Genomic DNA, 22,497 nt, shown 5'->3' with positions numbered 1-22,497 from the left:
TTCTAATGACTTTAGAATGTCTCTGCAGGTTTTTACATATAGAAATACTAAAAGTTCTAACAGTTGACAAAGCATTGTGCTACAATTTATCCAGCTGTCAACTTTCCTATCCATCAATGTTAGGGGATCCTCAAAAGCTAAATCTCCATCCAGTTCATCCATGTCTCAGTAGAGACAGTGAGTGATTCGTTGCTGTCAGAAGTTCTGGCACATTAGTGTAACTGCTTTTGAATTCCGTCATAAATATCAGAATCCATATCCTATCTATATTACAGAAGTTAAATAAAACAAAGCTCATTAATGGATTATGTACGGCTGTACTTGTTTGGAAATATCTGCAACATTTTAAAGATTCTAATGTCAGTATATGAAGTGAATATTTAATGCTTAATCTAGATAACAATATGCACAAGTCTAATTACTTCAGACATTATCTTTTCCTTCTCTATAGCAGCTCAAAAGAAGACTCCTAAACCAAGAGGAAGGAAGCCGAAAGTTGAGAGGTTACCCTCTGTCTCCAGCAGCCTCAGGTTAGTATAATGACCAAGAACACACAAGATAGTGTGCAAACCTAACATATTTATTAATTCTTACTAACCTATGTGCAAAATGACATAATACATATATAATAAGATGGAACTATATTTTGTATAATATAAAATTTAACTATAAATACATATTAGGTTTGGTAGAGCAAAACAGCAGGATACTGGCCCTTTGGCCTAATGAGGTTGCTAAGGTGTCCACCCAGTCAGTCCCAATATCCTGCATTTGACTCCTATCCCACTAAGCCCCAGCTATCCAAGTGCTGCTTAAATGATACTATTTTACCTGCCTCAACCACTTTTTGTAGCACATTTCATATACTCACTATCCTCTGTGGAAAAGTTGCCCCTTGGGTCCTTTTTAAATCTTTCCCCTCTCATCTTAAATCTATGCTCCCTAGTTCTGGTATCTCCTATCCTGGGGCAAAAAGACTTCTCCATTCCCCTTATCTATGCCTCAACTAATTTTAAAGATTCCTATAAGGTCACCCTCATTCTACGTTATAAGAAGTAATAACCTAGCCTAGCCAACTAATTCAGGCTCTTTAGTCCTAGCAACATTCTCTTGCGACTTTCTGAACTCTTTCCAGCTTAGCATCCCTTTCCTATAAAAGGGTGATTAGAACTGTACACAGTATTCCAAGTGCAGTTTCACCAATGACTCGTGCAACTGCAGCATAATGTCCCAATTCCCATACTTTGACCGATGAAGGCCAGCGTGCTAAACTTGCAACAAAGCTTGCACATGTAGCCTTAGGTCCCTCTGTTCCATTGCACTCTAGTGCCCTAAGTTGGTTTGACTAACCAAAGTGCATCATCTTACACTTAATTTGCACTACGTGGCCCACTTCCTTAACTGATCAAGATCCCCTTATAATCTACAGTAACTTTCTTCACTATCAACAACACCACCTAATATATTGTCATCTGCAAGCCTTGTGTATTTGCAGCCAAGCCATTCATATAAATGATGAATAACAAAGGTCCCACCAATAGTTACTGGCCTCCACTCCAAGCAACAACTGTCACCACCACCGTCTCTTTCACACCTCCAAGTCAATTTAGAATCTACATAACTAGCTCTCTCTGGATTTCATGGGACCCAACCTTCCAGACTAGGCAGTGCCTTGTTGAAGGCCTTGTTGAAGTTCAAATAGACTATGTCTGCTGCCCTACTCTCATCTATCTTTTTAGTTACTTCTTCAAAAATAAATTATTTTAAGAAGTTGGTCAAGCACGATTCCCATGCACAAAGCTATGCTGATTCCTCCTAATCAGACTCTGTAAATCCAAGTTCTGGTAGATCTTGGCCCTCAGAATTCCCTCCAGTAACTTCCCCACTACTCATCTCAGGTTGACTGGTCTGTAGTTTCCTTGCTTGTCCTTGATACCCTTTTTAAACAATGGAACAGTATTATCAACCTTTGGGAGCTTCACTACTGGCTAACGATGAAGCAAACATATCCCTGGAGGGTCTTCACAATTTCATTAGCCTTCCACAGAGTCTGAGGATGCACTTTGTCAGAACTTAGGGATTTATCCACCTTAATGTGCTGTAAGGCTTCAAATACCTCCTCCCTGATAACATGAATGTCCTCCAAAGTGTCTTCACTTGTTTCTCTTAACTTCTGAGTGACCATGATTTTTCTCTTCAGCAAATAGTGAGGAGAAATATTTGTTAAAAGTTCTGCCAATCTCCTGCAGCTCAAGACATCGACAACCCTTCTGATCTCTAAAAGGACCCAGTCTCTCCCTAGCCACCCTTTTACTTCTAATGTAGTTATAGGACGTCTTGGAATTTTCCTCTAATGTTTTACAAGATATTCTTGACCAGCAGTCATCTATCCTATTTAAACCTTACCCCTCTAAATGCACTGCACACCACTCTCTGCACCAATCCCAACTTCACCATCAACCCCACAGGCTGGGGGGGGGGGTGTGGGGTGTGGTGGCGGTGGCAGGGGCAGGACAGTGCTATTGTAATCTGGTTAACTGACCTCTGCCTTGCTGAGGCCAGGTGGCAAGTCTCAGACATCTGCTTCTACTTACCCCTTGAATAGGATCCCACTCAGGACCATCAGGACATTGTATCCCACACCACCACCAACCTCATCAAATATGGAAATCTTCCATCTACTGCCACCAACCTCCATTCCCTTCTCACACTGCTCATTTACCTCCTACTCAAGATCCACAAACCGGGCTGTCCAAATACGGCCTTTGTTTCTGTCTATCTGCTGCTGCCCCACTGAACTTTTGTCAGCATGGCTTGACTGCATTTTGTCCCCCTTTGTTCAGTCCCTTCCGACCTACATCTGTGACACTTCACATGCTCCCGGTCTCCTCAATAATATTCAATTCCCTGACCCTGATCACCATTGGATGTCCAGTTCGTATACATGTGGATTCATCATCAAAAAGGTTTCTTTCTGAACAACAGACCCGACCAGTTCCCCTCCTCCCCCCACCCTCCTCCATCTGGACAGTTCCTACACTCAACAATTTTTCATTCGGCTCTTCCCACTTTCTCCAAACTCAAGGTGTTGCCATGGACACCCGCATGGGCCCGAGTTATACATGCCTTTTCGTTGGCTACGTGCTACAGTCCAAGGTGTTCCTCCTTCCTTCCTTTTCTCCCATGGTCCATTCTCATCTCCTATTTGATTCCTCCCTCTCTTGCCTTTTCCCTTTTCCACGTATCACCTCCCAGCTTACTTCATTACTTCATCCCACCCACCTAGCTTCACTTATCACCACCTAGCTTGTACTCCACCCTCTTTCCGCACCCCCCGCCCCCCCCCCATTCTAGCGTCTTTCCCCTTCCTATCCAGTCCTGATGAAGGATCTTGGCCAGAAACTTCGACTGTTTATTTCTTTTCATAGATGCTGCCAGACCTGCTGAGTTCCTCCCAGCATTTTGTGTGTGTTGCACATTCAGAACAGGTCTAATGAACTTGTAGAACAAATATAGATTAATGGATTTGATGTAATACAATAGTGATGCAGTTGTGTGGCAACCAAATTTGATAGTTAAATATTCCAAAGAATTTAGTAATTTGAAAGGAGGGAGAAATTGGATAAGGGTATGACTTATGATCTTGGTTGAGAAATAGAATCAAAGACAAGTAAGGACAAAAGAAAAGCACTAGTGGAAATATTTTATGCAGCAGCAGCAACAGTGTTAGGAAAAATAATCAAGAATTACGAAGTTGTAGCAAAAGTAACACACATTTCCTGGGACATCTTAATATTCATATAAAATGAGTAAATTAAATTTGTAAAAGTAGATTGAAGGATGAGTTGGAATATGTTCAGGACAGTTTCTTGGTCCATTATCTTTGTGGAATCAATCTGAGAACAAGATTCCTTAAAAGTGGTATAAAGAAGCAGGGTTAATTTGTAACATCATAGGAAGGGGTTTTCCAGTTGTAAATTAACATGGTACACTTGTGATTTCTGTTCAGAACTCTCTAGTTTAATCGTTGAGTAAATGTTTGCATACAGTTTTGAACTGTAATCCTGAGTTTAAAGTTAATTACCTGTCGGGATGAGGAAACTAAGGCAGATTGGGAAGTGAGACTTAACAGTTTGCCTGGAGATTAGTAAAAGCGGATGAATGTATATTCCATTGAGAAGTAAACTTTCCATGGAAAAAGTAAGCCATTCATAACTTCACTCATGGATGGTGTAGCAGTTACTTAAAAACAAACCAAAACCGCTGAGAGGCTAAGCAAGGAGTATGACGCGTATGATGCGTTTCCACATAACAAAGTTCCAAAGTCAAAGAAAGGTATTTTTGATTCTTTATTACGAAACCAGTAAAGACGAGCGATCTTATAGCAATTTAAAAAAAAAATTAATAAAACTGAATTAGCAAAATTATTCAAATTAGTGTAGCTAAGCATTCTAATTACTGATATCAGAATTAGAGTTCTATATGTATTTAAGCTTTCCAATTAGCATTCCAATAACTTCCCAATTAGCGGTCAATAAAAAAAATATCATTCTCTGCTTCCTCTCACTCTCAACTAAACTAAGCAACTAAGAAAATGAGAATATGTAATATGTTGCTTCTACCATGCCCCAACCCACGTGAGATTACTGAAATAAATGTAGTAAAGACAGAAAATTGATAACGTGGCTCCTAGGGACAGGAAATAGATACATGGCTCCTACATCCCAGCTCCTTAATTATTATACTAAAATAATTGTAACTACATAGTACTAACATAGGAGACATGAAATCTTCAAGGATAAACAACATTTATTTAAATGTCCTCTTTCTTCTTTCTTCCATTCAAATCTTGTAACAGTTATCTAGGCTAGAGGTTACCAGCACTTAGCCCAGTACAGAGTGACCTTTACCACCACTCTGTTAAGTCAGTAAGTCAAGTCAAAGCACGAAGCTTCTAGAGTTGTAGCTCCTAAAACCTCTGCCCCCTGTAGAATACAGGTCTTGGTTAGAGGGCCTGTCTAGACCCTGGACAGGTTTTGGTCTTGATGCGCACCTGCCCCACAAACCCTCTTCTGTCTGGAAAGGCTTGAATGACTGTTCCCATGATCCATGAGTTTTGACCCACCACTGTTTCCAAAACAAATTTGACATATATTGGACCTGCTTCCACCTAAGATGAGCATAAATAGCTTCCATTTGAAACTCTCCTGGTGGTAAGGATGGTGAGGTCTTCAGAAGCAACGGATAGTTAGCTGTTAGTGCTTCCAAATCATTGGGATCAGATGATGCTTTATTAATTGGGCGACTATTGATAATATCCCCTACTTCACAAAGAACTGTGTAGAGATCCTCTTGGTCAAGATTCTGTACCTTCACGCTGGAACTGAAGAGCTTTTGCACAGACCTGATTGATCTCTCTCATGTTCTCCATGATATGAACCACCTCTGGGGGTGGGGGGGGGGGGTGTTAAAAATCACCTTAATTCTTTTTTGAAGAAGGACATCACTAATCCCATGAATTATTCCACTTTTCAATGGCTCTTTGCTGTACAGAGGTAGATCTGCCATATGCTGGCATCTTGGAGCTGCACATAACAGACGAGAAACAACAACTTAGACAGGATTCATCTTAATAGCTGTACAGCACCAGGAATCCAGTAGTTTTGATGCATCCTGGATAACATGGTTACGGCCATTGTGTCCCACCTCTTGATGTACGTGAGGTCTGAGATATGAAGATCCTTTGCCAGTATAACAGAATGCTTAGACTGTCCAGGCATGACTGCCTACTATGTCTGTTCCTTTTCACACTTTTTCCACTTTGCAAACTTGAGAATTCATCTGGAAATCTTTCTTTGGCAAAACCCATTGACCTCCATTGCAGCCTCTCTGAGCTCTTTCACCGAGAGACAACCTTGGCCAATCTGACCTTTGGCCTTCTCAGTTTTTCTCTCCAAAGAATACCCTTGTTCTTCAAGTCAGACTGAGCAAGAGCAATGTTCACTTGCTTCCTCTTTCAACTAAGAAATAAGAGCAGGTGCTTAGATCTAAGAATCCAGGCCAATATTTTCTTCAAAGGGGTCCAAGATGAGAAGTGATGGATTATACATGTTACCACATCTACCTCCTCTTCAGTCTGAATGGCATTCATTGTAACACTCCCCTTGACATCCAAATCATGTAGCAGAAGTTCTGTAGAACAGTTGGGATTCACAGACCATGTGCTTTCAGGCTGAAGAAGATACTGATGCCCTGACACCCACATCTCATTATTCAGGAATACTTTCACCTTCAACCCTTTGAGGCCAAATCTGCTGGGGTGCTTGAAGTGTTTTACAAACCTCTATTCAGATGCTTGTGAAACCTTAAGAATTTCTGAAACTCTGTTTGCAATGAAGGTTTGGAACCTGGAAATTTCATTCAGCACAGAAGTACTATTGGTCCAAAACACTGAGTCATGAAGCTGCACATGCAACTGCTTTCTGCACAACTTATCCATATAGCTTGCCTCTGTGGCAGCTGTGAACTCCATTTGAGGGATGGAAACTGATTTCAGTGAAGCTACTGTAAATTTTCCCCTGATAAGAGCATGTTTTGTGCGACAATAGATAGTTCACTGTTCTATAGCCATATTTGCTTGCGTCTGTAAAGTGGTGTAACTGCAGTAGTAACTACTTCAAAATCCGCAGGCTTCAAACATCTAACAACCTTGAAGTTTTCCAACCAGCTTGTCCACTCATGACTAACTAAAGTTGGTTTAGTGTCATCCCAGCCAATCCCTTCTTAACAAAGATCTTATAAAACCATCTTAGCACCACCGGACTCAAGATTCCTAAAACATCATTGATGGAACTAACTGGAGAGGAAATCCCTTCTGATGAGTGGTCTATTTAGGATCATGATCTTAAACTTGAAAGTATCAGACCATTGCATACCTAGTATTCTCTCTAACAAAGGAATATCTTGATCTAAATTCTTTGTCTTTTGCTCTTTGCTATTCTGGTATCACAGTTAGCACACTATGTCTATTGCTTATCCTGTTTGTGAGTTGAAAGCTGTCTTTTGTACTAATAGATATAAGGTCATGATAGAGAGAATAGAGAACACAAGGCATTCAACACGAAAAAAGCGACAAAATGGACTTTTAACATTGTAAACCAGCGGGTTGTTGTTATGTCTCCCGCTCACTGTGAAAATGGGGGACACCTCCCTCTCCCTTGCCAGGGAGAAAGAGAATCTGTGGGTTGTCAAATGTTGGATGAAATGTGAAGCCTTTGGGGTAACTTTGGTCTGTGTGTTTGCTATCGATTAACTTATGCTTATGCTCGGTAGCAGGTGTGCTTTCTTTTTGCCGGTGAGGGGAGGAGGGGATTGTTGCTCGCCACCACTTACGCACGGGGAGGGAGCTGGCGGGGGGGGACTTTGGGGTTCTCACGTTTAGCTCATTCATTCTTTGGGGCACTTCTCTGTTTTCATGGATGTTTGCAAAGAAAAAGCATTTCAGGAGGTATACATTTTTCTGACATTAAATTTGACCTTTGAACCTTCATCAACATAGAAGCATTGCAAAACTTTATCCACCGTCTCTCAGCTGAACTGTTCTTAATTGCCTTCTGTGCATTTCCAAAGAGTGAAGTTGGCACAGCTCGGTGATGAAGTTGCTCCAATAAGATGTACCACCATTTCAAAAGCTGTCATATTTTGGTTGAGGTCGCCACCAGAGAAACCTCAGCAGATCTGCATCTTCCACTGGTGCTTTTTTAACCTGATGAAACATTAATTCAATATCTACTGTGATCGCCACTAGTTCTTTTCTGAATCTGGTTATGACTTCAGTCAGTGAGCTAGCAAGATCTGGACCCTGTAAAAGCTGAGCATTAAATAATATTCCTTGAAAAGTCGCTCCACAGTCAAACACAACACAAAGTTTCTCTTTTCTGAGATGATAAATACCCTGATATAGATCTTCTGCTGGCACTCTTTCAGCTAACCTTTGGAGATGACATCCTTCATGAAACCTCTGTGGTCAGTGTAAAATGACAAATCCTCCATAAACATCTCTCTTAGATTTAGAGCACACTGTTTAGCAACCTTCCTATTATTTGGCATGTTTTCTGAAGGTAAGCTCTGTGAACTTGTGATCTTCTCTTGACAAACCGGGTTGTTCATTCTGATTGCATACAGGGAAGTCGGCCTTGAACTGCTGCTGTCAGAGCTCATCCAGGTTTTAAAAACTGAAATCCTTTTAACTGTCAGCTCTGGCTGTGCTCAGTTTCTTTTGTCATCTTGGTCTCCTTTCAATGGTCCATTCACTGTGCAACCCAACATTGTTCTAATTGTGTAGGGTCCATCACTAACAATGCAAAATCTCTTGCAGCAACTCCAATGCTTTAGGTACATTTGTCTCTATCAGCAACTCAATTTCTGAATCAAGTTCTGGCAAATGAACATGTTTCAGTTGAAACTAATCCCTGGGAAATTTACAATCATGATCACCGCCCCTGTAGGGCCACAGATACCAGGGCGTTGTTCACTGCTCTGTCTATTCTTTCACAGCCTATTTTGATTCTGCACCCTTTTCGCTAGAGTGAATATGAAGTATGCTGAGATGCATTGCACTACACTCTTGCATGAAAGGCGCATCCTACAATCTTTGCTGATGTGTCCTGTACACAAACAACCGAAGCAGACACCATTTTCTTTTAGAAAGATGATCGGCTCACTGTGAGCTGAGCTTTTCTCCAGCTGAGGGCATGAATCCAATGTATGTTCACCCTCGTAGAACTGACAAACCCTTTTGGCTGACGAGACCATTTCCCTTCATTAGTCCCAGATTCAGCTTTAGCTTTGCTTCTAACAGCTGCCACAGTAGTGGCAAAGCTGCTTCCTTTAGCCTTAGAGTGAAATTGTGACTCACACCTTTGCTTATTGCAGGCAATCTAGCGTCCTTTATATTCCCAAACACTGAGTATGTAGCAATCTTTACTTGCCTTTCTATAAAATCAGCAGTGTCAGTGAACGTAATCTTATGGTTGTGCCTTTCTTGCAGTTTACAAACCACTGTTCTCCATTTATCCCTAAGAAATAGGGCAATTTCTTTACGACAATCGACATATTGGCAGGTATAACCAGCTCACTTCTTCCATGGCATTGCAACAGCCTCTAAGGAAAAAGACTGTAGTCTTGAAGAGCTTTCACATCTTCAGATTTGATAGGTATCCAAGAAAGAGCCTTTTGCATGTGGGCAGATGCAATTTTCTGTTCATTACCAAAACGTTCCTGTAATAAAGCATTAGCTTTTACATATCCTTTCTTGGGGTCAACATGCTGGGAACTTCTGAAAACTTCTCTAGGGTGACCTCTAGTGTACTGTTCAAGGAAATAAAGGTAGTCGCTATAGCTGCCATTCTTGCCTTCAACACTTTATAAAAGCCCTCATGAATGCATGATATAACAATAGATCACTATCAAAAACTTGAATCTCTTTTTAGGCAAAGATGAAATATGTTGTTGTACCAATAAGGCTGTTATTTCATTCTGGTTCAATAGCACTATTTTGACCTCTTGTCATCTAAAACAAGTGTTTTCATGCTGTAAGGTAATGTCCCCTATGAGCACTTCGAGCTGTTGCATATGACTTAGTTTCAGAGTGCCTTATTAGAGGACCCTGAACAACCTCTTGGGGGTCTTGTTCATGTTTCAGGGAAACTTGAGGAACGAATAAATCAGCATTGACATTGGGTGTTTTTGTTTTCCTTTGTGCCTTTTTATTGTAGGAACTCACACCATAGGACTGTCCTGCTGGAGCACTTATAGCACTCACTACACTTGAAGGCCTTAACACATTAACTTTAGCCATATGCATAGCAATTTCTTCCTCCAATTTAAGCTGTTCCTTCCTTTTCCATAGATGATCCACTTCTTCCATCTGCTCCTCTTGCTCATCCAGTGCATGGTTGTAGTTCGGTAATTGTTGAAATACAATTAATGCAGCTAATCAGTCTTTGTTTTAGTGCGTGCAGAAGAGGTAGTAGATACAAAAGCTTTTCTTCCTGCAAGCGAACTTTGAGCGCAAACATTACACACACCGTGGTTCAGTTTCACAATATCCTGTGGGTCACCTGCTCTTTGCATAATCAAAACATGCCTTGGAATTTAAGAAGCATTGTCTGATGGAAGGTGAGACATATTTTCACTTGTTGCAGCAACATGACTAATAGAACATATTTGGGTCAACTATTGTTTCACATCCCCTATGAATACATTATAATAGCCATCAATGCTTGAAAAACGTCTATTTTGTCTTTCTAGCACGAGCTGGGGAAGTAATGAGTTTATTATGTGATGTTGCTTAGCAGCAGCTTCACAAAAATTAGTCAAATTGAGATTGCACTTGTAAGACACTTTCTATATTTTTCATAAGGTTATTAATTGATGGTATTAAACCTTTAATTTTGTTTACATTTACTTCAAACCCTTTTGAAGACTTCGATTCAATTAGTCTTAGCTTTAGCTTCAATTTCCTGTTTTGTTTGCAAGCCCTGACTCCAGAATCATTGGTGCCAATTCCATGCTTCGATACACTTGTGTTGCTTTCTCTAGTTGCGTGTCTCGCAATTAACTCTTTGTTCACCGGCAGCACCATCGATTTTTGATTCAATAAACGTAGTCAACAAAAAACTGTCCATGTATCCACAGCGCTTAAACCAGACCGAACAAACAGACTTCAATTTAAATGTTGGCAACCGGAATATTTCAGCACTTCAATAAAACAAAGTGACAAACTCCTCAGGCAAACACCGTACGATTAAGCAACGGTCCCCAATGGACAGGCAGTGCTGACCATTCAAAACTGGTTTAAACCACAAATACACAGCATGAATCAACAAAGGGTCGTTTACTTGCTGCAAGCTGCTACAGTTTCGCCAAGAGGTCCGAAGCAATCCATTGCCATAGACTGGTGTTCGTTTGCTATAACAATTTTTTGTTGACAAAGTGTAGCAGTTACTTTAAAACAAACCAAAATCGCTGAGAGACTAAGCGAGGAGATCGACTCTGTATGACGCACTTCCAAATAACAAAGTTCCGAAGTCGAAAAGGGTACTTTTGATCCTTTATTCTGAATCCAGCAAAGACAAATGATTTTATAGTGATTTAAAAAAAATTAACAAAACTAAACTAGCGATATATCAATTTTTGTGTTCAAATCACAGTAACTAAGCATTCTAATTAGCGATATCAGAATTGGTGTTCTTACATATTTAAGTGTTCCAATTAGTATTCTAATAACATCCCAATTAGCGATCAACAAAAAATGTAATTCCCAGTTGCCTCTAACTCTCAACTAGACTAAACTAAACTCACAAAACGAGAATACGTAGCTATCCTCATTTGCTTCTACCATGCCCCACCCCACGTGTCAGATTACCATAATAACCGTGCCACAAAATACAATACAGTCAGAAAATTGATACATGGCTCCTACTCTTGGAATTGGACTGAACTAAGAGTTGTACAATATTATCAAGCTGTCTTTCAACATTAGAAACCAGCAAAGAATGGACAAAAATATGATAAAGTTAGAATGAGAGTAACATAACAAATATAAAAACAAATGTAATAAGGGATTCTTGAACTGTTTAGAAAAGAAATAACGGAAGTTAGTGGGATCTCTGTGATTACAGAAGAAATTATAAGGAGATAAGTGACTAAAGCAAATGACAAAATAAATATAGCAAAATTGGGAGACGGCCAAGAGTCTAATTTCAGAAAGGAGCTTAAAAAAACTTAATTGAAAAGAGAATTTATTAGAAACATTAGGAGGACTGATTAAATTCCTTGGACCCTGGCACTCTCATCATTGCTTATCAGATTTGCAGTCAGAGGCCTTTAACTTCTGAGTATTTGGAAAGGAGCTCTGATGCAGATGAGGAAGACCTCAAACCAGTAGTAATATCAAGACATTTTAAAACGTCACCTGAAATTATAACAACTAATCAGTGAAAAGAAGAGTACAGAGCATAACCATTTAGCCCTTTGCACCTGTGCTGGTTCCTTTAGAAATCTCCTGCAAACCTATGTATGTACCTTATTCATTGTTTAATTTTAGCAGTGACAGCGATTCTGAAGATAAGATCAGTGACTGGAAAAAGCGAGATGAAGAACGAAAGAGAGAGATAGAGGAAAGGAGAAGGAAACAGCAGGAGGAAGAGCTACGAAAATTAAGAGAAAAGGAAAGGGAAGAGGAAGAAGAAGAGAAGAGGAAACGGAAAGAAGAAAAAGAAAAAGAGGATGATCAGGACAAGTTAGTTGATGAAATAGATGAAGTAAAGAAAGAACCATCAAAGAAAGTCAAGAAAGTTCGGGCTAAGTCAAAATACTCCTCTGATTCGGACTCTGCAGTGGAAAAGGAGGTGATTTTAGTTTATATTGATTCAGTTCATTTTGACGATTTTAATTTTGTTCAGATCTTCATCAACATTCTTTGAAGATGTAGTGTCATTGTGGTTATGGTTTTAGTGGTCATTAATTTTTATTATTTTTGCATGCTATTTTTAACTACTTGGATCTATCCTGTAAGTAATAGTAGATTATACTGTGGGTAGTCATAAAATATCTGTGGTTAATACAAAAAGTTTATTAAAACGTATTGACCTTTTACCTCTTTCCTATACATAAATTTTTATGTTATTCCTTGAACTTTAATGTAATTTTTATTGGGTAACCATATAGAGACCAAACTGGTGATAAAATCAGGCTCAGGGATGTGTCAACTAATACAATTTTTAAAGTTCATTTTTGTTCCCTAGGGCTAATTTGCAAGGTAACTATTTATTGCCCTTCCATAATTGCTCTTAATAAGGTGGTGGGGAGCAGTCTACTGGTGAAGGTACTCTGACAATGCTATTGGAGAGGGAGTTTCAAGATTTGGATATCACAACATTGCTGGAGGTAGTTGTGTTTCACGGTTCAAGGCATCATCTGATGTTCCGGTCCTTCATGATGGCAGAGTGAGAGCTGCTGTTGGAATATATTGGAATAACTGTAGTAGTACAGTTTGCCGCCACTATGAGCTGGTAGTAGTCATAGTCATAGTTATAGTTGTTCAGAGTGGTTGATGGGGCGATTAACTAGAGGATCATTTATACTCATGATTGACCGAAACAATAAACTCAGTGGCTACTAATGCTATCAAGTCAGTCAAGTGGGTGGTTTGCCTTGAATGCTGCTTTGAATTGTGGGCACTGCAGTCATCCAGGGAGGTGGAGAGTATTGTCACTTCTCTGATGTGCCTTGTAGATGACTGAAAGACCTTAGGGTGTTGGCTGCAGATTAGAAGTCTCTGCACAGTTGAGTTTCTAGTCAGTGACACTCCAATATTTTGATGTTGGGAGACTTGCCAGTGGTAATGTCATTGAATGGGAAGAGTAGATGGTCAGGCTGTCACTTTGGTGAGTGTTGCTAACTGGCATTTCTGTGGTTTGCCACTTATCAGCCAATGCCTGATGTGTTGTCCCAGTTACGTTGCAAGAAGGGTTGAATTACTTAATTTGCTAAGGACTCCTGACTGGAACTGAATGTTGTGCAATTATTTTCTTCCTTGTGATGGAGAAAGGTCCTTGAAGCTGCTAAAAATGGTTTGGCCCAGGAAATTGCCCTGAGAATCTCCTATGGTGAAATTGAGTTGTTGAGTATTGAACTCTGTCAACCATAGCTGTCCTCCTTTGTGCAGTGTATAACTCTAGGCACTCAAATACTTTCACCTTCAGGCCCATTGGCCTTCAATTTTACCAGTGCATCTTGGTGCCGCTTGATCAAACACAACCTTGATGTCAAGGGCTGTCACTTCCTCTTGCTATCTGGAACTCAGCTCTCCAGGTCCGCATTTAATAAGTTCTGAAAAGAGCGATGCTGGCAAAACCCAAAATAGCTTTGAATGAGTAAATGGTGTTTAATGATGGAGAGTAGATTGATATGGGTGGCAATTAGACTGATTTGGATTTGTCCTGCTTTTACAAGCAAGATTGCAAGATAATATCATACCTGGATGCCTGTATTGTAGCCGTACTGGAATAGCTAGCTGGTCTTTTATACTACAACTGAGATGTCTGGTCCTGTAGCCTTTGCAATTTCCAGTACACTCAGTATTCTAACAACTGATAAGATAATTACAGCAATTGAAGATAATTTCAAACTTAAGAATGAGAGTCATAATAGATATGTATATGCTAATAATTGTATGTGGGGGTTACATTTAAATCATTCAAAACTAGGATCATAGGATGGCCACTAATATATCCAATACAGTATATGCAAGTAGCCACTAGAGGGCAGTAGAACATGGAACACTGTAGGGATGCAAGATTTTCTGTTTTATTACTAGTGTCCAGTGTTTATTATTAATTTTGTTTTGGTCAGATTTCAGATAACTGTGGCATCTTTTGCTCTAGCACTGTCACTAAATGTTCAGAAAACCTTTCTCTGTGTGATTCTTCGTGAAGTCTGATGCAGCAGTTGTACTGACTCTGATTTTGGATTTGCATTGGAGATATTTATATACTAATGCTAAGGTTATAATTTAAAAGTACTCTGCAATATTTTACAAAAAAAAGTTTCAGAAAATGCAAAAGGGCAATATATACTTTTACAGCATCAGGTTTTTATTTATATTTAATCATATTGGCCAACAAGGCATTCCTTTATACTGGAAGAAACTAATTTATTCTGGGAAGTGTTGACATTCATAAAAATTAGCAAAGTGTAGGAAAACCAGAATGACATCTAGAAAATCACTGGGAATTTGGTATAACAAGAGAAGTCAAAGCCAACATAAAAGCCAGAGAGAGGGCATATAATAGAGCAAAAATTAGTGAGAAGTTAGAGGATTGGGAAGTTTTCAGTTAGCAACAGAAGCCGACTAAAAAATTTAATAAGAAGGTAAAGATAAGATATGAAAATAAGCTAGCCAATAATATTAAAGGGTATACCAAAATTTTCTTCAGATACAGTGTAAAAGAGAGGCAAGAATGGATATCGGACCGCTAGAAAATGATGTTTAAGAGGTAGTGATGGGGGACAAGGTAATGGCAGACGAACTGAATAAGTATTTTGTATCACTCTTCACCAGATTCTGTATTGGTTCTGTAAGACTAGAAAACTGCAAATGTCTTTCCACTCTTCAAGAAGGAAGAGAGGCAGAAGAAAGGAAATTATGGGCCAGTTAGTCTGGCTTCGGTGGTTGGGAAGATGTTGGAGCCGATTGATAAGGGTTTGGTTTTCGAGTACTTGGAGGCACATGATAAAATAGGCGGTAGTCAGCATGGTTTCCTCAAGGGAAGATCCTCCCTGAAAAATCTGTTGGTGTTCTTTGAAGAAATAACAACAGGACAAACAAGAATTGGTTGATCCTGTATATTTGTATTTTCTGAAGGCATTTGACAAGGTGCCACACATGAGGCTGCTTAATAAACTATGATCCTGTGGTATTAAAGGGAAGATTCTAGCATGAATAAGCAGCGGCTGACTGGCAAGAGGCAGAGTGGGAATAAAGGGAGCCTTTTCTGGTTGGTTGCTGGTCAGTAGTGGTGTTCCTCAGGAGTCTGTGTTGGGACAGATTCTCCTTACATTATTTGTTAATGATTTGGATGACGGCTCTGTTGCCAAGTTTGTAGATGATATGAAGGTAGGAGGAGGGGCAGGTAATTTCGAAGTAGAGAGGCTACAGAAGGACCTAGACAGATTAGGAGAATGGGCAAAGAAGTAGCAGATAGAATCCAGTGTTGGGAAGTGTATGGTCATGCGTTGGTAGAAGAACTGAAAGGGTTGATTTTTTCTAAATGGAGAGAAAATTCAATAAACTAAGGTGCAAAGAGATTTGGGAGTCCTCGTTCAGGATTTCCTGAAGATTAACTTGTAGGTTGAATCTGCGGTGAGGATGGCAAATGCAATGTTAACGACACATGCAAAGTGCTGGAGGAACTCAGCAGGCCAGGCAGCGTCTACGGAAAAGACTAGAGTCGTCATTTTGAGCTGAGACCCTTCAGCAAGACAGTCCTGTTGAAGGGTCTCAGCCCAAAATGTCGACTATACTCTTTTCTATAGACGCTGCCTGGCCTTCTGAGGATCTCCAGCATTTTGTGTGTTGCTTGGATTACAAGCATCTGCAGATTTTCTCTTGTTTGCAGTGTTAGCACTTACTTAAAGAGGACTAGAATATAAAAGCAAGGATGTAACATTGAGGCTTTATAAAGCACTGTTGAGGCCTCACATGGAGTATTCTGAGCAGTTTGGGCCCCTTATCTGAGAAAGGATGTGCTGAAACTGGAGAGGGTTCAAAGGAGGTTCACAAAAATGATTCTAGGATTGAATGGCTTGTTATATGAAGAATGTTTGATGGCTCTGGGCCTGTAGTCACTGATATTCAGAAGAATGAGCGGTGACCTAATTGAAACCTATCAAATGGAAGGCCTTAATAGAGTGGATGTGAAGAGGATGCCTCTTATGGTGGAGAGCCTAAGAATAGAAGGGTGTCATTTTAGAACAGAGATGAGGAATTTCTTTAGCCAGAGAGTGGTGAATCTGTGGAATTCGTTGCGACAGGCAGCTGAGGAGGCCAACTCTTTATGTATATTAAAGCAGAGGTTGATAGATCCTTGATTGGTCAGGGCATGAAGGGATACAGGAAGAAGGCACAGGAGATTGGGGCTGAGAGGAGAAATGGATCAGCCGTGATGAAATGGTGGAGGAAACTCGACGGGCTGAGAGGCCTAGCTCTGCTCCTATGTCTTATGGTCTTGTAGCTCATTTTTGCTGCACAACTAACAATTCAATGTATTTAAGTGTTTTTTTTGTTAAATATAGTTTAAAAGGTGAAATAGAACATGTCACTATTATTTGCAGGTGAAAAAAAAGCCAAAGAAACCACATTCTGAACCCACAAATAAACAGAAAAAAGAAAGAGAGCCTAAAGAAAGAAAACGTAAGCAGGAAGATCGACACAAAGAAAGGTGAGTTATATATCATTGTCCAGCAGCTGCAACAGTTCAGATTTCAGCATCCTATGCTATTTCATGGGATATACCACTGGACAAACATCTGTTGTTACAAACATCTCTTCAGACACAAAGTGCTAGAGGCTCTCAGGAGGTCAGGCAGTAAATGTGGAGAGAAGTAAACAGTTGCCATTTTGGTCCAAGATCACTTAGCTAGTCCTGATGAATGGTTTTGGCCTGAAATATCAATTGTTTATTCCTCTCCATGGATGCTGCCTGAACTGCTGAGTTACTCCAGACTTGTTGTGTATTCCTCGATTTCCAGCATCTGCAGAATGTCTTATATTTAAACATCAGCTCAAAGTTTGGTCATCCAGTAAAATATTACCTTATTTCTGGGCTATGTTCTGTCTTTTCCCTACATGTGTGGATATGTAGAACCTATATATAGGATGCCAAGATGAGCCAACTAGTCCTCATTAGCAGTCTTGCATTGGTGTAGCTCAAATTTGGTTGGGTTTTCACTATGATGCTCCCAAGTTGGTAGCTAATGCATGAAAAATGCCCAGTCTGTCTATCGAGATTCTGGAGCTATCATTACCATGGAGCAAATGCGGTAAGAGAGCTGGGATGGATTAATGAATCCCATGATTCTAAAGAATCACAAGATAATTTTGCCCAGGGTCATAATTAAAATTTAATCCTCAATCAACGCTTGTAAAGTTATTTGGCCACTATCATAGTTTTGCTTGCCTTGTGCAGATTGGCTGCCAAAATTCTATGTTATAATAACTTGTACATTTTTAAAAAAATGCATGTCTAATTAGTTCTAAAGTGTTCTCTAGTGGCCTAAGGTGCTTGTATAAATCTTTTTTTCATTTTTCTTTTTATTGTTTAGGATATGAGAAATGTTGGTCTGAAACTAACAGAAATTACTAATTAGATTTTTTTCTCTCTCTGTTTTAATTATTAATTTCTGTGCAGGGCAGCCAAAGCAGAAAAAGAAAAAAAGAAAGAAGAGAAACTGCAAGTTAAAAAAATAGAAAAGAAAAAAGGTACTTTCCATTATTGTTTTAAGTTCTTGCTGAAAGTGGTTAATTTAAACTAGCAGTTGCATCCACAGTGTTGAAGTGTTTTAAGAGGTTGATGATAAAACATGTCGCCTTCTGCCTGAGAAGCGACTTGGATCCACTCCAATTTGTCTACCAGCACAACAGGACCATGGCAGATGCCATCTCATTTGCTCTTCGTTCAACCATGGAACATCTGGACAGCAAAGGTGCATACATCAGGATGCTCTTTATCAACTACAGCTCAGTATTTAATACTATCATCCCCTCAACACGATCAATAAGCTTCAAGACCTTGGTCTCAAATCCTCCTTGTGCTATTGGATCCTCATTTTCCTCATTTGCAGATCTCATTTCAGATTGGCTACAACATCTCCACAATCTACATCAGTACAGGTGCACCACAAGGCTGTGGGAATATCTGCCTGAGAATGGTGCCACAAATCAACCTCTTAATGTCAACAAGGCCAAGGAACTGATTATTGACTTCAGGAGGAGAAAACCAGTTCTTATTGAAGGATCAGAGGAGGAGAACGTCAGCAACTTTAAATTCCTTAGTGTTATCATTTCAGAGTTTCTGTCCTGGGCCCAGCATATAAATGCAATTACAAAGAAAGTACGCAACGTCTCTGCCTCTTTTATAATTTTGCACCTCATTATGGCCTGGTATGGAAATACCAATGCCCTTGAACAGAAAATACTACAAAAAGTGGTGGATATGGCCAAGTCCATCATAAGTAAAGCCCTCCCCACGATTGAGCACATCTACACAGAGTGTTGTCGCGGGAAAGTGGCATCCATCATCAAGGACCCCCACCACCCAAGTCATTCTCTCTTCTTGCTGCTGCGATTAGGAAGAAGCCTCAAGAGCCCCAGGACTCACTCTCAGCTCCATGAACAGTTATTACCCCTGTGCCATCAAGCTCATGAACCAAAGGGGGTAACATTACTTACCCCATCATTGAAATGTTTTCACAACTTATGGACTCACTTTCAAGAGCTCTTCATCTTGTGTTCTTGAAATGGGCCCTTCAGCCCATCTCATCCATGCTGAACTATTTAAACTGCATTGACGTTCACCAGGACCATAGCTGTCCATACCCCCATTGTCCATGTACCTATCCAAGCCACTCTTAAGCATTGAAATTGAACTTGCATGCACCACTTGTGCTGTCAGCGCGTTCCACACTTTCAAGACCCTTCAGTGAAGAGGTTTCCCCTCATGTTCCCCTTAAACTTTTCACTTTTCACTCTTAACCTATGATCTCCAGTTGTAGTCCCACACAACCTCAGTGGAAAAAGCCTGCTTGCAGTTACCCTATCTATTCCCCTCACAATTTTGTATACCTCTATCAAATCTTCTCTCATTCAAGGAATAAATCCTAACCTATTCAAACTTTCCTTATAACTCAGGTTTCCCAGACACAACAACGTCCTTCTCTGTACTCTTTCAACCTTATGTACATCTTTCTTGTAGGTAGGTGACCAAAACTGCACACAATACTCCACATTAGGCCTCACCAATGCTTGTACAACTTCAACATGACATCACATCTCCTTTGCTCAGTACTTTGATTTATGAAGGCCAGTGTGCTAAAAGCTTTCTTTACAAACTTATCTACCTGTGAAGCCACTTCCAATGAATTATCGCCCTGTATTCCCAGATCCCTTTGTTCTACCACACTCCTTAGTGCCCTACTGTTCATTATATAAGACCTACCCTGGTTGGTCCTACTGAAAGTGCCAGTTGCTGCATTATCTGCATTAAATTCTATCTGCCATTTTTTTAGCCCATTTTTTCCCAATGGTCCAGATCCGTCTGTAAGCCATGATAGCCTTTCTCGTTGTTCACTACACTCCTAATCTTGGTGTCAATCGCAAATTTGCTGATCCAGTTAACACATTGTCATCTATATCAACGATCTGTATGAAAAACAGCAATGGACCCAGCAGCGATCTTTGCCAGTTACAGGCTTCTAGTCAAAGAGACAGCTTTCTGGCTTTTCCCACCAAACCAATGTCTAATCCAATCTACCTCATCTTGAGTGCTGAGCGATTGAATCTTTTTTGATCAACCTCCCACGCAGGACCTTGTCAAATGCTTAACTATAGTCTATGTAGACAACATCCATTGGCCTGCCTTCATCAACTTTCCTGGCAACTCTCTTGAATAACTTTATAAGTTGGTGCAGTCTTTGATTGATTCTAGTAAGGGTATTAGATTTGTTGAGTATGCCTGCAAGAAAATGAATCTAAGGATTTTATATGGTGATTATATATGTACTTGGATAATAAATATACTTTTGAACTTCTTTAGTAGCTAGCATTTTTAAAAAAAAATTTAATCATCGTAGCCTCGACAGAGAGTTAGGGGAATGCATGATTCTGCAGTTAAAAGGATCCCTGATCTATCTTTCTCTTTTTGTATCATCTGTATCAGTTAAACAGATGATGAAAAGGGAGCTGAACTTTCAGCTGACTTTCAGTACTTATGCTGCTCCATCTTGCAATTTGTTAAGGCTTACTGCAATAGAGACAATAAATTTCTGCTGAAATTTTGTTTCATTTGATAGAAATGACCGCAGAACAGAAGCTTCAGAAAATACATACTGACATTAAGCATGCTCTAAAGGTTGACAGTCCTGTAAGTATGAATAAGAATTTACATTGGAAAGCAAGTTTTTTGCTACATATGTGGAATATTTAAAAATAATTTCTAAAATTGCTGAAAATATCCAAAGGTGACAATCAACCTGCACTGCAAAATTAAAATTAACTTCTAGAAAGTAATTCATTCTTGCAGTTACATGTTAATGTTCTGCAACTTTTCCCAGCTTGGAGAATTCACATTATACTCATCCATTTGCTTATATCATTTCTGGTTAACAAAATAATTCCTACTTTTAAGATCTTTTAGAGTTGGGGTCAGACATAAATGATCCCAAGAATGTGCACAAAATGGTAGGAACCTTATTCCCAAAGGACTTCCAGTGTATTTTAATAATTTAATTAGAGAACTTTGGGTAACCAGTATTAAAATACTAATTTGATGATTACATTGTGGCCAGGCTGTGGAATATCCAGTCGATCAAGCTTGCTGACTACACACAGTGAGTGAGTGAATTTGAGATTACATAATTAATGTGTCATTAACTTTCTTCATTTGCAGTTTTATGAAGGAATTCCAATAAATACTCATTGTTGAATTCTGATAGGTGGATTCAAGTTCGTAACATGCAGTTTCTGTGAAAGTTAATTAGAAATCATTTTATAATGAATTTGACAATCAAGTAGCTATCAGGAAGGCTATTTCTAATATACACACCATATTTTTTAAAATTGAGATATAGCGCGGAATCGGCCCTTCTAGCTTTGCCGCCATGCAGTTCCCTGATTTGATCCTAGTCTAATCATGGGACAATTTCCAATCACCAGCTAACCTACCGACCAGTACGTCTTTGGACTGTTTGGGGAAACCCACGCGATCATGGGGAGCACATGTGAACTCCTTACAGGCAGCATGATTAAGCCTATTAGATCCTTCAACCTATCAAGGGGAAATATATATAATATTTCCCTTGCTTAATAAGGGTACAGCCAGCAAGAGTAGGACAAGCAATGAAGATGCAGAAGGGATGGGACCAGCAGGTGTCAAAGAGTTAAGTTATTTTTGATTTCAGAAAAATCTAACTCCCACACAAAAAATTATATTCTGATGCACATAAAAGATCTGTAGTATCACCAAACTAATTATGCCAAGAAGTAACATTGCTGTATCAGTGAAATGTGGAATAAAATGCTTAGTTTATAAATTGTCACAAGGTGGCACCAGTGTTCTCTTCTTCTTGCATAATAGTCACAAGCCATTCATTGCAGACTTTCTTGGGAACCAGTGATGTTACTTCAGTTTGGTATTGCTCTGTACAGTTACATGACAGGAGCCAAATTAGAAGCAAGTACAAATGTTGAAGCTGGCAGCGCAGAGTGGTTTGTAATGGCTGGCATGTGGCCCAAAACAGAACAAAAAGCAATGTGGAGTGAGGGTTTACTGAAAGGAACTAAGAGGTTACGTGTTAACACTTTAATTCTTGGTCTGTTGAAGGACGTAAAGAAGTGCGTGGAGGCACTTGAAGAACTACGAACATTGCAAGTCACAACACAGCTCTTGCAGAAGCATAGTGATTTGGTTGCAACACTAAAAAAGGTATGTTTATTGTGCTTTTTTAATTGTTTTTTATATAACATCTGATTTTAATCAGCTCTATCCATTCTTGTGGTATATTAGGTTTTGGTGAAGTAGATGTATTTGGTGTTCATCCTGAGGTATTTTAATTGTTTCCACATAAAGAGCTGACCATCCACTACTGCTAGTTTATTGGTAAACCAAGCAGTAGTCACCATCTGCAGACCTAATTCCAGCAAAAGTAAGTACCTTG

At 39.6% G+C, this 22,497-nt stretch overlaps 1 protein-coding gene across 2 annotated transcripts in view; it reads left to right on the top strand.

Annotated features, from left to right (window-relative positions):
- The window catches only part of hdgfl2 (HDGF like 2), an 86,630-nt gene that overhangs the window by 48,937 nt on the left and 15,196 nt on the right, over positions 1–22,497 (top strand). For both annotated transcript variants that reach the window (XM_072244148.1, XM_072244147.1), the window contains exons 8-13: positions 452–530; positions 12,110–12,413; positions 16,900–17,006; positions 17,976–18,046; positions 20,635–20,705; positions 22,164–22,265. In XM_072244148.1, coding sequence (XP_072100249.1) covers positions 452–530; positions 12,110–12,413; positions 16,900–17,006; positions 17,976–18,046; positions 20,635–20,705; positions 22,164–22,265 — 734 coding nt within the window. The remainder of the gene's footprint in view (positions 1–451; positions 531–12,109; positions 12,414–16,899; positions 17,007–17,975; positions 18,047–20,634; positions 20,706–22,163; positions 22,266–22,497) is intronic.

This window comes from Mobula birostris, chromosome 26 (genome assembly GCF_030028105.1).
Source record: "Mobula birostris isolate sMobBir1 chromosome 26, sMobBir1.hap1, whole genome shotgun sequence".
NCBI classification, from domain to species: domain Eukaryota; kingdom Metazoa; phylum Chordata; class Chondrichthyes; order Myliobatiformes; family Myliobatidae; genus Mobula; species Mobula birostris.
Note: the sequence above shows the minus strand (reverse complement) of the source record. Positions and strands in the feature narration are given on the sequence as shown.